The following is a 15,190-nucleotide window of genomic DNA, read 5'->3' as shown; positions in this document are numbered from 1 at the left end:
CTTGGCACTGCACACTAATATCAAATATCCAATGTGTGCTCATGGAATAATTCCAAAAAAACATGTCAAAAGATTAAGAAAAACATTGGGCTAGTTTGCATGAAAAATCACCAATCAACTGAAAGGGGATTTGAAAAACACTGCTTATGCCAAACACTCTTTGGAAATTTTGAGAAATGAATGCCAGGAAACTATCACTCTCCACAGGGAAATACATGTTATAATTGGTCACTCTTGAAAACCATGCCATGTGACCAATCTTTACTTGGTCTGTGATAGAAAAGGAGCCCTGCATTAATTAAAATGACAGGGGCTAAATCTGACAGGAGAGAAATCTACAGAAAACTGGAAAACTGAAACACGATGTTAATAGGCCATTTCCGAGTTGCTTTGAACCCCATTATGAAAGCGAGGCTAAGTGCAAAACTTTTGTTATGAAAAGTAGTTTTCATTCATATGGAAACAAAACTAACTTTCATATGAAAAGTTTTGCACTAAGATTCACTTTCATAGTGAGGTTCACAGCAACTCGGAAATGGCTGATATTCCATTGCCACTAAGCCAATCAGATTTCTTGAATTACACTATCAATTGATCTAGTTGTTAGTAATAAAATTATTAGTGTCTTTGGCTAGGGATGACTAAGATGGAAATAAACTCCAACATGAAAAAGCTGAGCCTAGTTTTTCAAGTTCTTCCCTTGTTTCTCTGATCATTCAAACTGATTGTGGTTCATTTTCCATTTGAATAAATTACTTGTTATCGTCCCCTTGGTGGTTTACATGAATTTTCTTGCAAGTAGAGTAGCTAGAATCTTTTGGGCCAAAAAGTAGGGACAACGTCACAGAAATGCCAAGAAGTAATAATTAGGATTCATCCTAACCTGGGATAGGTTCGTGAATTCTATGTAAGGATGACACCTATCACTGAATTTTAATGTACCAGTTTTTTCCACTCTCAAAATAGGCAGTTTCCGAGTTGCTTGGAACCTCATTATGAAATCGAGGCTTCATGCAAAGTTATTGTGAAAATTGGTTTCATTCATATGCAAACAGAACTAATTTCCACATGAAAAGCTTTGCACTAAGCCTCGCTTTCGTAATGAGATTTAGAGCAACACTGAAATGGCCAATTTTTTTTTTTTTTATAGTTGTAACAAAACGAGATTTAAAAAGTGCATGCAGGATTCCAGTTTCATATCAAAATTTGTTTGATCGTCCTTTTAATTTTTAATTATCTGCATAGTATTTTAGTCGGTGATAATTTAGTTCTTGGACAGTTTTCAACCTCAGACTTCTGTTTTCATTATTCGTCATCTTTAAGTTGATGTTTAATCAATTTTTAATTATTTCACTCTGGAGCTGTTTGCATAAACACCAAAGCTGGGCTTTACTTCTAACAGCAGGCGCATTTAAACACAGTGATTCACCTGTTGGGTCCACAGTAAATGTTTATCGTGTATCTGTTGTGGTTCAATTTTATCCATGGTTCAAATGTTATTTTCCTTTGTTTCAAACTCGTTATCATTCATTACCATACCCCAATACAAAGGAGAATAAAATTTGAATAAAGGATAAAATTGAACTACAACATATCCAACTCCGAGTATAATGTTTGTTTAATTTACCTAAGTAGCCTGCTAAGAAGATGCTTGAGTAATTACACTAAGCGCAATGGGGTTGGGGATGGGGGAGTCCAGCGACCAACTAATTACCCAAGCATCTACTATGCCGGTTATATACTAAGAGTACTTTCCATATGCCAGAACTGGTCGTGGCAGACCGGCCAGTCTGTAAATCGAATGCATCATTTTGAAGGGATGTTGCTGCAAAATCCTGAAAATTTATCACTCCGAAACTGGTACGCGCTATTTTGAAGAAATTCGAAAGACGAGCATAAAACGCATCCTTCAAATTGGAACATTCCGTTTATAAACTGACCGGTCTGGCTGGCCTGTTCTGGCAAATGGAAAGTGCCTATGAAACAATTGTCTATCTATTGAGAACTTCCTCAGCAATAAGCTAATCTACCGTACGTGTGTCAGTTCACGAAAACTCTCGTTTTCAGATGAAAATTAACCCAGCTGGTAAGCAGCAGTTAATCTCTCTTAAATAGTGATTATGACTGACGCTTTTTAACGTAACCTTCTTTCTCCTTGTTTTTCAGTCTTTCTCAAACATCTCGATCTAGATTGCTGCGTAGTCTGCCCCCTACTAACAACCCAGGACTGCTGTATGTAAAGTTAATACTAACGCTTCGTACTAACACTACCACAAAAGTAAATCTCGTCTTTAGATCTCAGATCTTCCTTTAGATTAAAACCGCTTTGCTGAAATCTCGCTCGCTCTTTTGGCTCTTTCTTTGCTTGGCTGGTTGATGCTGCTCTTGTCTGATCTGATCTGCTGTTTGGCGTTCAACCTTCTGGTTGGCAGTGGAGGCTTGTCGGTTTTCTTGTTGTTTCTTCTTGGATTTTCCTTGCGGACTGGCACTAAACCAAAACGAAAACGAGAGAAAGAACCGTCGTGTAACTTGGCACCATAAGTTGGACCAAAATGACACCGTGATAACGGCTAAAACAGATCGCCATGTCGAACACCAAGCATAAACCGATTCTCCAGTGAAGCTGAAGCGGTGTGCGGTATTTGTAGACTGCAGTTGTTCTTTGAGCGGTTTGGGTTTCGAGCCCAAACAACGCCTGTACAAGAGCGGGCTGGACTAAACCTAACACGTGGACTGGACGAGGCCTCGTTAGGCCGAATCCGGTTTGCCCCCAGGTTAGGGCTGGTCTGTATGCTGTAGTCTGCAATCGGTGGCACACCGACGGAGCTGAAGGAGATCTGTTAAATGCTCGGTGCTTGTGCCAGTCCTGCAAAATCTCTATTCAATGCAACCTCTGTGGCTTCTTCATTTCATAGGAGCTCCATAACAAGAATAAAGGACCAAAACCTTTTTCTCAGGGACATCAACCAGGAGAGGGCGCAAATGGAGGCCAGCAGGGAGCAGATATCCCCCAAGGGCAAAATGTCCAGACCGCCAAGCTTCACCGAATCCCCTAAGGAGGACAAGGAGAACGAGAAGGAGAAGCGGGATGGCTTCAGTAAAGAGGACAGCGGCACGGAGTCGGGGAGCGAGGATAGCTCTGAAGAGGACAGCGAAGAGGATTCTGAGGAGGAGGAACCCCCTAAGCCGTCTGTGAACTCTGTTGGTCCCAGATCAAATGTCACGGTAAATTCTGTGTCCTCTAAACCTGCGGTAAATTCGCTTAAAAAATCCGAGGACGAATCTGACTCGGAAGAAGAAACTGGCAGCGAAACTGAAGAATCCTCCGAAGAGGAGGAGGAGGAGGAAGAGGAACCTGTCAAACCGGATACGCGAACTAGCACAACCAGTTCTTCGAGGACGCCTGTGACGACGCGTGCGCAGAGCACGCCTTTTAGTACTTCAAAACCAGGGGTGGGAGGCCCTTCGAAGCTTCTCAAATCCCCTTTTCTAGACAATGATAAGAAGGCCAATACTCCTTCTTCTCCGGTTTCAAAAACTGAACCTTCTAGGACTTCTAGGTTAGCTGGTAAGGAAGAAACCAAGGACGATACAAAGTCACGGTTTGGGAGCTATCCGACAAGGACAACCGCCGATACTACGAGTAACGCTACCAGCACCACTACCACTAGTTCAAGGGACAGGATAAGTTCCACCCCGAGCGAGGACGCTCAAAGCAGGACAACAAGAGCCAAGAGGGTCACGAAGAGGGCGGCGACCAGTTATGTGGGTGGAGGCGGCGGCAAGGGGGATGGGGACGAAGATGGAGAAGACGAGGAAGATGGCAAAAGTAATGATATCAGTCACAGAAAAACCAGTGGAGACGACGAACGAAAGGTAATGTTATGTTACTCCTTAGATTAGGGTGGGACTCTTATGGGGCACAACTAAAATACACCTTCATTGTTGGTGCTGTCTCATTCAAAAGTTGATCCAGTTCATTTAAACGATCAGTTAAACGTTGGAATCTTTTTTTTTTTTAACTTATTCCAGTAAATTTGTTCAAATATTAAAGGGGCGCACACGGTCCCCAAAATTCATTTTCACTTAACGCATCTTTTTTCAGATCAAACTTCCACTGTGCTCATATCAACAAGGCATAATAATATTTATTATCCGCGTCTTGTACAGAGTTAGCAAATAAATCAATTTTGCCATGTGAAGACCCAAATTGCGTACTTCAAAGTCCAATATAGACCGCAAAGTGTTCTGTGTTGGCTTCGGAGAATTATTCGAAATTTGTTTTTCTGATAGGTTCTGTCCCAGCCTCGTTTTAGTTCTTTGACTGAAAAAAAAAAAAAAAAAAAGGAAAAGAACAACATGTAAAACAGCTGGTTAAAGAAGGCGTGATAGTACGAAGAAAAATGAAAGCAGATTAAATTGCGCTAGTGTTAACAAAGAATCTCGCAGCTCTTGCATGTACTTGACATTAGCCTGGACCCACTCGAGCGAAGAGGATTATCATAAATTCCATCGTGTAAACGACAAGGAGAACCGACTTGTCACTTTTCTCATGTAGAACATGCAGGTATGCAGACTGCTGCTTTAGAGATTTGCTTATTGATTATGTTGACAAGTTGTCTGAGATTCGAGTTTTTGATGCAGGGAAGTTGCGGGGGAGGGAAGCATGCTTTTGTCATTAGCTCTTGCGCACGAGTCTATGTATAAATAATTCATACACGAAACGCTTGGCACAGCCTGCTCGCATACTGGTGCGCAATTAAAATAAAAATGGTGAAACTGAAATTTGACTTAGAGCCAGGGGCTGTTGAACATTGTGTTTTGTGAAGACCCATCGCTTCGCTGTTGTTGAAGCGGGACGTTTTGGGTTTTCCCGGCCACAAGTGTATCAATTGTGTCACTGTATAAAAGGCCCTCGCGACGCTCCGCTCATGTCGTATCTTGCGCGACGCTACGATCAAACAAGCCATGGAGGCAACAAGAACTATACAGGAAGAGTACAGGTAATGCTTTTGAGGTTAAAACGCAGTAATTGTGGGGGATTATATAGAAAATTCCTTGTTTGGTCGGTTTTTGCGGGTATTAATTAACCAACGGAGCTGTTCTCGAAGCGGGTTTAATTTGCTTACATTCGAACTTTGTTTGTCAACACAATACTGATGTTACATATTTCGAGAATTGAGGTCAGCTTCGTTTGGAGCGGATGCTGTCGAGAAAATCGCGTGGAATTAGTGTGTTTCTCGTGCCAAACTTCTTGCGTGTTGCTTAGAGCTCTGCGTGCGGGGTTGGAACGCGTATCATTTAATTATTCGGCCATTCCAGCGAAGTCAAGCTGCCCTGCAAAAGCCCACTCACTGATCGACGTAATTGGGTAGCGCGGTGCTGCTTGCAAAAGTTACATCCTCTATTTATTAACAACAGATTGCATAATTCAAGTTTATCGGCGGCGGCATTTGTACCGATGGGTTTATAGCCTATTGAGGACGGAAAGGGTTTAAGTTTATTTGAATTCCAACCAAATCTCTTTAGATCCTTACATCACTCTCTCAGCAGGGAATAATAAAACACGAGAAGTTTCATTTTGGTCATGCAGTTTCAATATGCTTCAACTAGAAAATTAACTGTTGCGTGAACCCTTCGCTTTTCTAGAAACGTCAGAGCTTTATTTGGCTGGGCATATAAGAACATGTTGCTCCCAAAAGCCGATTGAATGTAGACAGTTCGTGTGATAGTCCAAAATAATCTCCTCTAGATAAGTGGATAATTAGCCTTGTGTGTTTAATAGTGTAACGTAATTTATTCGCACCTATTTTGCATAAGCCCGTGGCGTCTGTTGAAAGCCGTACCAACAATTTCGTTTTGTTTCTATACTTCTATTTTATCGCAACCCAAACCAAGGTGCCAGCCTGCATTCCGATGTCTCCGCACCGCTTTATTTTTCATTTTTTGCAAAGTTTAGCTAGCAGATGTGAAATTCTGCTCTGTGTTGAAATATTTGACGTTCTTTGGTAAACATGTCAAGTTGCGCGGAGAATGTAAACTCGATAGCGTTCTGTTTACATCTGTTCTGAAAGGCTGCCCGTTACAATAAGTAAACTGTAATCCCGGGGTAAACAAGCTGTTCTGTACACTTTCTTGAAGTCGTCATTTGCCAAAGAGTCCAATAAAGCAAATTGCACCGGCAGCGCGAGAAACAGCCGCCAATAGGAAAGATTTAGGCGTTTGCCATACCACTGATTTTCATCAGCATGTTCCAGTAATTTGACGCTTACTTAAAGTCGCATTAACCTCCTTTGGAACGCTTTTGTGCTCGAGACCTCATTTGTTTACGTTTTAGCTGCGTTTAATTCAATTAAAAGCTCAATGGAATGTTGCCTGTAATCTGCCTCCATTGTGCTTTTAGGACCTTTTACGCGCTTGTACTCGCAGGCATTCTCGTAAAAAAAGTAATGCAGTTGTAGAATGAGAATTCAGAGGTGACTGATGTAACTGCAGTTGAACTAGACTAGTAGGTGACTTCCATACTGACGAGCTTGAAAATTAGGTGTGCACCGGTTGACGCCTTAATTTCAAGAGCATGCTATTCGCATACAACAAAGAAAGTAGCCGCTTATTCGCCTTTATTGTTTCTGAAACTTTGGCTAATTCGTCTCTGACGTAACAGCAATAAATCGTCTGTTTCGGAGCTTTTGTGGAGATAAAAATTCCAGCTTTTACGGTCGTTTGCAGATAAAAACTTGCAGCTTTTTAGGGTCAATTCGTTCTGGTTTGCCTCTTTTCATTTTAAATCCATAACAATAAAGATTCGTGCTTTTTTCCCTAGTAGAACCATCCTACTGAAACCAAGAGTGCACACAACTGTTTCTTGTCACAAACAGCTTTATGGGTCATTGTTCTGCGGGAGCGCGCGCATTTCACATGTTTAGTTGGTGCTCTTGACTGAGGTCACTGAGGGGAGAGGCCGGGAAGACGGAGTCTTTTTTGGGTAGAGTCGTGAAGATGGATTGACAACATTTTTCGGCCAAAGAGGTTGAAAGTTTGGGAATGTTGTTTGACTTCACTTCCCTCAGCCCCCGGCAAAAGTTGTAAACTTGAAGAGTTTTTGCGTTTGGTTTCGTGGTCTATTGCAAGAAAAGAATACATAATTATTATTTATTTGTTTCAAGCCGTTCTATATCGATTGTGGAACCTTATCAAGCTTACGACTTTCGAGCAGAGAAGTTTCAATTTTCTTATCGCTTGTTCTCGTTGTAGGATACTTCAGCGTGGCGGAGCTCAAGAGAGGAAACCAAGTCGTCGTCCACGCGACCTTATTCCTCTACCGACTCCTTCCTCGGCCGACGGAACAGGTTAAGCGGTACAGCAGACGACAGGAACGATCAGGACGGACGCAACAGGCATCAGCCAGGGAGGAACAAGGAGAACGAGGAAGCCGAGCTACCAGCCTGGAAGAGGCGGTTACTGGAACGAGAGAAGGAAAGAGAAAAGGAGAAGGAGAGAGAAAAAGAGAAAGAGCAGGAGCGGGAAAGAGAGAAACAGAGGGAAAGAGAACGGGAGAAAGAAAAGGAGAAGGAGAGTGAGGTGCCCAGCTATCGTCGCACAAGACTAGAGAGAGAAAAAGAGAAAGAAAAAGAGAAAGAAGAGAAGGAAAAGGAAGAGGATGATTCGTCTATGTCAGCTGCAGCACGTGCACGGAGAGCCAGGAGGCTGAGGGAGAAGCGCCGTGGAGGGGTGAGTAGCCTACACATAACATACCTGCCTGCACTTTGTGTAATGGCCTCTGCTGCAGAGAATAATGAAATGTGCAGGGGGAAGGTAAACCGTTGTATGGCAAACCGAACTGATGATAGTTATTTCAAGGTTGGAATATCGCTCACATGTCCGCCGGCCGTCACGATAATTGTGTCGGATGATTGTTTTAGCTCTTCAGCCTTCATAGGCGTAAAGAATCCCAGTTTCTAACCTTTAAGTTTCCCGGGCTTGCTAGTTTGTGTCTGATCAGCTTGATTCCCGTTTTCTTTCTAAGAGTGACGAGGACGAAACGGAAGATGTCAAGAAGAACGACAACGACGAGAAAGCGCCAGTAGGTAGCAGAAGAAGATCCCAAGAATCTAAGCAAGAAGATACAAAGGTAACGGGTGTGGTCTGAGCCGGTGGGGTGTAGGGGTGAAGCGATTTGAACTAATCGTTTTACTTCCATAGGAATGGCAATTTCAGTGACGTAATGCCAGATGGATTGATGCTTTTAGCATCGCTAATCGAAGAAGTTATTGCTGAGTAAATAACCTACAACCTGGTCACTTGTCTACCTGGAGCATCTGATAAGCCCTGCGTAATTTATGACTGCTACAAAACACAAAGTTCATATTAATTGTAAGACTAACCTTGGACTTGTATTCAGTCATTCAAAGGACCATGTTCGGGGAGGGCTTATTTGTTGGAATTTTGCGTTTCAAACTTGGTTGGATTTGGCACTGGATACGGGTTGAAACGCCAAGCTAACCCCAAAAACAGCTACCCTGGCGGGGCTTATATTCGGGAGAGTGTATTATCGAAAGGATTTTAAAGATTGGGGTCTTATATTTTGGAGGAGGGGCTTTCATCGGATTTTGACCCACCTCCATTAGATAAGTGTGTTGCCACCAACGAAGGGATTGCTCTTGACATACCCATAAGAAAGTTGCAGTTGTACTTTGAAACCGACTTTTTTTTCTGCATCTTTTTCTTCTTTCAGAGTGTCACGGACAGAATAAGAAGCGGGAGGTTCGTTGAAACTTCCATGTTTGACCTTACTGTCACGCACACACTTAATGCACTCATCACACACGCACTCTTTCGACACTCATCGGCATTGGAGGCAAGTCTCGCTGATCATTAATTTACTCTTTTTAATGACAAACCTTTCATTTTTGCAGGTCAAGTGATTCTAAAGGACCTTTTGGTACATCCAAGGTAGGTTCACATTTTTTCATTTCTCACAAGTTATGTTGGTTCGTTGCATTGTTAGTACCTGTCCATGACCGGTGTCGGAGCATTAATCGCGTATTGTACTTTTTCCAACAGACAAATACCACTGCGATCACCGAAACTGACCCACAGAAGTTGAAAGAAAGACTACAAGAATCGCAGTTAGAACTTCAAGAGTACAAGATTAAATTAGAAAAAGCTTTACAAGTACGTCATTAGTTTGTTGGGTTATTTTCAATTAAGAGGGTAAGATTGGAGAAAACCGTCGTCTGATTATTGTCATCTTCTTTATAGGCGAAGGAAGAGCTTGAAAGAAAATATGCTAACGTAGAAGAAGACCTTAAGGTATGTGGATTCCATGTGTTTTTCGCTCTGCGTCTTTCATAGCGAGGAGGTTCACTTGTTTGGGTGTTTGCTAGAGTCTTATGATGGTGGCAGAGCCGCTACTGATTACCCGGGAGGAACATTTGAGGTGGGACACCCTTCCGGGCTCGTCGGCTCGTAGCAGAAGAGGCTTTGTCGAAAACTCCACCTAGTGGGCCCTCTTGCAGGCTACATTTGTCAGTGAGCAACAATGATCTTGAACTCTCCTCACTGAATTTCTTGCATTTCGCACAGTTCTCTTGGGGAGAATTTAGTATTGGACTAAGATACTGTCCGCGTGATGATCAAGGCCGCAATTTTCTTTACCTGCTCGTATTAATTATATTTTCAGGTTTAACAGTTGGCGTGATATCCCAACGGATTTTACCGACTTTTACGTTTGTAGATGTAGATGAATTTGTTATTTGTAATACCAGTGTAAACTTATAGTCTGATCCGTCACTCACTTCTTATTCCTGTAGCAACTAACGGACTTGAAAGCGGACAACCAGCGGTTGAAAGATGAGAACGGTGCTTTAATCCGTGTTATAAGCAAGTTATCACGGCCTCCTACTTGACCAACAACTCTGGGCGCCGACACAAAGGCGCACAATTGAAACAGAGACGCATAGGTGAATATCGATATACTGAACACTGTGGTGGCAACGGAAACTACTACGGCCACTTTCTCCTGGTCTTAAACTGTAGCTAATTATTCAGTACGAGACCGCAGCTGAGAGATTCTCAATTATGCTGGGAGGGAGGGGTGGTAGGGGCATCCTAGAGCACAGTGGTTATCAGGTCTTGCTTGGGTTGGTGCTGTTTTCTTGTTGTCCTGTAGATACGTGTATGTGTTGTTATTGAGAGTCAGTGAAATAGTCGAAGGGAGAAGGCTAATCCGAGCTAGGAGTAACTGGTGTTGTAGGCAAGGTGGACCAAGAAACAAAAATAAGATTTTACAATTTAATAATTTGTGAATGTCTCTAAAAAAGTCCTGCGCTGCATTATTTGAAATGCAGTTTTCTATATGCAAGTGTATATGCCAGTTTATCGGTCCAAGTGGTTTTCATTAGTTAACGCAGAACTTTCGTCTGCTAGAAGCTTTTCTATTTTGTCACATTGTGTAGGGTTTAGTGATGTAATGATCGATACGAATGGCAGAGATTCTACTACTGTAGTAAAGTTTAGTTTTGTACAACTTTTTTGCATAGCCGATTCAGTAATCGATAAAGCAGTTAGTTGCGTCTCGTAGGAAGAAATAAAGAATCAACAACAGACCCTTTTCAACTGTGTCACGATTCAGTTTTTGATTGATTGCAAATTCAATTAAGCAAATGAGAAAGAAAAAAAAGAGAGGAATTTAATAGGAGCCAGAGCAACTTGTTATCTCAAAATATGGTCCGCGTCGTCGCAAATATAATTGTATTGAAATTAACATTTATTATATTGTATCTTTGTTATTTTGCTTATAAATTCTGATGATATAAACTAGTTAGGGTTAGGTGTAGTCTTTGATTGGCCTTTTCTAAACCAGTCGGGGGCACGAGTACCGTTCTCGTTCAAAGCCCGCAGTTTTCGTCGGTTGTTGCTATGTAACGTGGCGGTAACATTGGCCACTGATAGTCGGAAAGTCCTCGGGTACTTTCCGAAGGTTTGTCGGAAGCGATACGCGAGACCCCCGACTGAAAGTAAGAAACCTAACTCGGTACGTTTGTGAAAGGAGGTAGAGTCAGTATTCTGATGTGAAATTGCGGAAGAGTCAGGAGAATTAGAGCACAGGCTTCGTGAATATTTAATAAAGCTTGGTTGAATTTTGTAAATTCACTCAGATTCGCTTCTAGCGAACTGAAAACCGTCTTCTACAGTGTTGTAGGTGAGTTGCTTCACAGTGAGTTGAATAGCTGTCTCCTGTGTACTTGTTGCTTTTGTGAAAGTCGTGTTCTTTGTCAGTCGCACGCAAATACGAGTTTTGCCTGCAAGACATCAGAAGCAATTTGACGCTGTAAACGATTGAACTTCCTGATTTTGTAAAAATGTTCAACGCTGACTCTTTTGCTGTATGAGTGGGATCCACTTTAGGAAGTGCTCTACCTCCCTTTAAAGGCCTGCTGCGGCTTGCTCGCCTCATTAGGCTGGTTTCTCTACTGTGTAAGCTCTTTGCAAGTTACTTTACAAGTAGTTCTCTATCTTTGTATTTTAGTACATAATTACGGACAAAGCTAATAGTCTTGTATTGATTAATTGTCCCATCTTTGTTGGTTCTGTGTTGATGACACTGTTATTGAACCCTAACTGTTATAAATATACAAGCCTCCTATAATGTGCTTTTGATATGGGCTGTTTGTCCGTGTTGTGTCTGAACCTTCCATCACTTTTGCCCTCCTTTATGACTACGCTGAAACGCACTGTTCAATTGATGGTTTGCATGTGACGTCATGGCGGCCATGTTGGTGGACAAGAACAATAAGATTTTTCTTCTCTGGGAGTTCACTGCCATTTTTATGCAAACGTTGTGAACAAATTTTCTTTTGTTTTGTCCACCACCATGTCGGCAATGCAAACCACCTTTAGGCGATTTTCACGATGAGGTTTCTTTTTTACTACAACTACCAGAATCCTCTTCGTTTTTCCCCTCTTACTTAAATTTTGTAATCCCTGTGAGGTTTAGATAACAATCTCCCTGATTTGCAAGATAAAACAACAAACCGAAGAATTCTGGTAGTTGTAGTAAATGACGCCATCGTGAAAATGTCCCATACAGATGAGACTCGAGTCTTGCACAGATGATATCCACACTACCTTCTCATTGGTGTGGTGAAACACTATATTAACTGTGGCCTCAGTACCATCGAGAGTTGTCAAATATTTAAGCAGTGTTTGACCAAAACAGAGAATTCTCCGTGACGGTGCCCCTTTCACGTTCACGACTAAGTTTTTAGGCCGCTTCCTGAAAGTTAGGATCGATTCCCAGTCGTTACCTGCGCCCTTTTGTCGGCGTCCATACCTCGTTCGCAGGATATGAACTGCCGGACGCAGGAAATCTATCCTACCAGAAAATTGAAGAGGTCTTCTATTTACCTCTTGTGCATGTTCTGTCAGAAATATTAGTGTTGGCTTGTGAATTTATAAAACTGGCAGAAGGATGTTTAAAAGTCGGTATAGTGGCAATACCCCTGGTGAGGCGTAAGGTCCTCTAGTACCAAAGCTCTTTTATAGTGTGGGTAGTTAATCCAATCCCCAACTTGGAAGGCCAGAACCTTTCCGGCATGGTTGCATCTGCCAGGAGCTTGAGACACAAGCTCCAAACACCACCGCAAGGTAACAGTCCAGGTAGAAACAATGATCCAAATTTTTCCATATCCACTGGATGAAACGTTCTTCAACTTGATTTACAACAGGTAGTATTATTAACGACTACCTGCCACCCTTCCACCACCGCCATTTTATTCGCTCGTATACCCGTAAGTTTTGTAACCTCAGTAAACCGTCACGTCTCTACAACAACTGGTACATTTTCACAGAGGGTGGCCGTTGCAGAGAGGTCAACTGATGCTTACAAATGAATTGTACGTTGAGAGAAACATTGCGCTCCCAAACTCCTGTTCCTCGATCTGAGATGGCTGACTTATTCTAGACAAAACTATTGACACCCGCCAACCCTAGCCTACTGTTCTCGAAAGATCGTATGAACTTTCCATCCTTCTCGAAAGGTTGGTGCATTCGAGTGCCATTTACACTTTGTCGCCTGTGCACGAGTTTACCCTCAGCAGGAGGATCATCCAATTGAACAGAAATTTCCAGCGTCCCTTTCCAACCGGAAAAAGAGGGATAACTGAGAGTACCTCGATCTCCTCAGAGTAAAATCGAAGACAAAGATGCTGACTATGTAGATCAGGGAAGCGTGATATAAGGATTGGGGGAGCAGGGATGGAGCAGTGGTGAGAGCACTCCCCTTCCACCAGTGTGACCCGGGTTCGATTCCCGGATTTGGCTTCATGTGGGTTGAGTTTGTTCTTGGTTCTCGTCCTTGCTCCGAGGGTTTTTCTCCGGGTTTTCCTCCCTCCACAAAAACCAACATTCCCCAATTCCAATTCGACCCGGAACGCACGGACACCTTTGAACGAGCTCCTAGAGCTTTTTGGTGCTTCGTAGGTAAATAAATTACATTTACATTGACATTTTTTTTTTACGGATGAGCTATCTTTAGTGACAGTGCTATAAGACCCCAACGGCTACCATACGCTTACAATATACAAAAAGACAGAAACCAAGAGTATTGGTGCCCAAGTAGACTTTAATATACAGTGTTTGAAATACCTCGGCAGCAATGTCACCAAAGACCGCAGAATGGATGAAGAGATCTCGTAGCCAATCAGCATCATGTGTGCTGTTGGCAGGCCCGGGAATAGTTTTTTTCATTTATTTTTTTTTTTACAGCAGAGACCTTACAGCAGAAGTTTGCAACCCGCGGGTAATCCCTCTACGTATGTATGGAAGTGAGACGTAGTCGCTGTCTCGTAATCGCATCATGCAGGCAAATTAGAACTCACCATCTCAGGTCAATTCTTAACATCAAGTGCGACCATTTTGTCCGCACTAATGATGAATTACTAGAATGACCAATGCAGTAAATCTAGCAATTTTAATCATTAGAAATCGTCTGCCATATTGCCCCTATGGTAAACAAACACCATTAAAGGCACTTCCTTTTGGTGAACTTGCTGAAAATTCAAGAAAAGTTGGACGTCCACTACTTTGATACAAGGACATCTCCAAGTTTTGAGACGTCTTTTCAGGTGATCCCCGAGTTTCCCTAAGTGGAGAGATAATGACAACAAATTTGAATGACGTAAGCTTATTTATGACGAGTGAATGTGTACACATAAAAAGACGAAAAGGAAGGAAGACAATCAAAGGCAACGGAGAAAGAACTAAAACCCAACGTGAAGATCGAATGTTGTAGACTCTTGTCGTTAATTAACTGTGTCATAATACAATGTACCTCCTGCTTTTGTAATGTGTAATACCCACGTCGGGGCACAGGCGTATATATAAAGGTACTCTAGAAAGTTGTTTCCCAACGAAATTTCAGATTTTTCATGAAAATGGTAAAACAAGAAAACGAACAAACAGAAAAGAAAACAATTGTAAGAAAACAGCTCTTGTAGCAGTCAGCGCGTTGCGTTTGAAGAATCGTATTGGTTGATGTGACCGTTTACTTTTCGATTATTTTAGACGATTAAAAGACTTAAAACTGGATGCATGTGTCGATTGAGACTTGATATATAAAATAGACCACGGTTCGTTTGGTAAGCGGCTTTATAGGGTTCTGATTGATCATTGGATATCACCTGATAATCATTTGGATTGGGTGCTTCAGCACTCTCATTGGTTGGATGACGTTCCGCTGGCTGATTTGTTGGCGCACTGATTGGACAACATGATGCGTCTTCTGTTAGGAATGTTGACGTGTTGAAGAACTCTTATTGCTTGAATAGTGTGCTGTAGATCCTGATTGGCAAGGTGCCTGCAATGTGAACTCTGGTTGGAGAAATATGATCTAGAAGCAAACTCTTGTGTGAGAAAGTTATTTAAATCTAAATTAAGCAAAAGTTTGGACAAAACCGAGACAATCCTCAGGTCCCGAAGGGTTTGTTTGTCTGTTTTTTTTTTTTTTTTTTTTTTTTTTTTTTTTTAAGAAAGGTAGTTTCATGGCTAGGTTTAGAAATTGAACGGGAAAAAAGTGATTTTGGCCACTACTGCTCTTGACAAGAATACCTCACGGTAGCTTTTCTCCAAACCCTCTAACTCATTGTAACCTCATGGATGATGAAAGTCAGTGCTTGTTGCTTTTGTTAAT

General features: G+C 42.0%; 1 protein-coding gene across 3 annotated transcripts in view; it reads left to right on the top strand.

Annotated features, from left to right (window-relative positions):
• The window catches only part of LOC146467629 (uncharacterized), a 41,313-nt gene extending 29,652 nt beyond the window's left edge, over positions 1 to 11,661 (top strand). Inside the window, exons 9-17 of one of the 3 annotated variants that reach the window (XM_085125172.1) lie at positions 2,167 to 2,232; positions 2,958 to 3,876; positions 7,255 to 7,731; positions 8,027 to 8,131; positions 8,735 to 8,763; positions 8,916 to 8,952; positions 9,064 to 9,174; positions 9,262 to 9,312; positions 9,813 to 11,661. In XM_085125172.1, the coding sequence (XP_084981298.1) occupies positions 2,167 to 2,232; positions 2,958 to 3,876; positions 7,255 to 7,731; positions 8,027 to 8,131; positions 8,735 to 8,763; positions 8,916 to 8,952; positions 9,064 to 9,174; positions 9,262 to 9,312; positions 9,813 to 9,908 (1,891 nt within the window). In that variant the 3' untranslated portion in view covers positions 9,909 to 11,661. Of the gene's footprint in view, positions 1 to 2,166; positions 2,233 to 2,915; positions 3,877 to 7,254; positions 7,732 to 8,026; positions 8,132 to 8,734; positions 8,764 to 8,915; positions 8,953 to 9,063; positions 9,175 to 9,261; positions 9,313 to 9,812 lie in introns of all 3 variants that reach the window. The other 2 variants (XM_085125175.1, XM_085125174.1) reach the window with 2 other exon arrangements.
• The last annotated feature ends 3,529 nt before the right edge of the window (positions 11,662 to 15,190 follow it).

The sequence above is a fragment of the Pavona decussata genome, unplaced genomic scaffold (assembly GCF_977016875.1).
Source record: "Pavona decussata unplaced genomic scaffold, jaPavDecu1.1 SCAFFOLD_134, whole genome shotgun sequence".
NCBI classification, from domain to species: Eukaryota; Metazoa; Cnidaria; class Anthozoa; order Scleractinia; family Agariciidae; genus Pavona; species Pavona decussata.
Note: the sequence above shows the minus strand (reverse complement) of the source record. Positions and strands in the feature narration are given on the sequence as shown.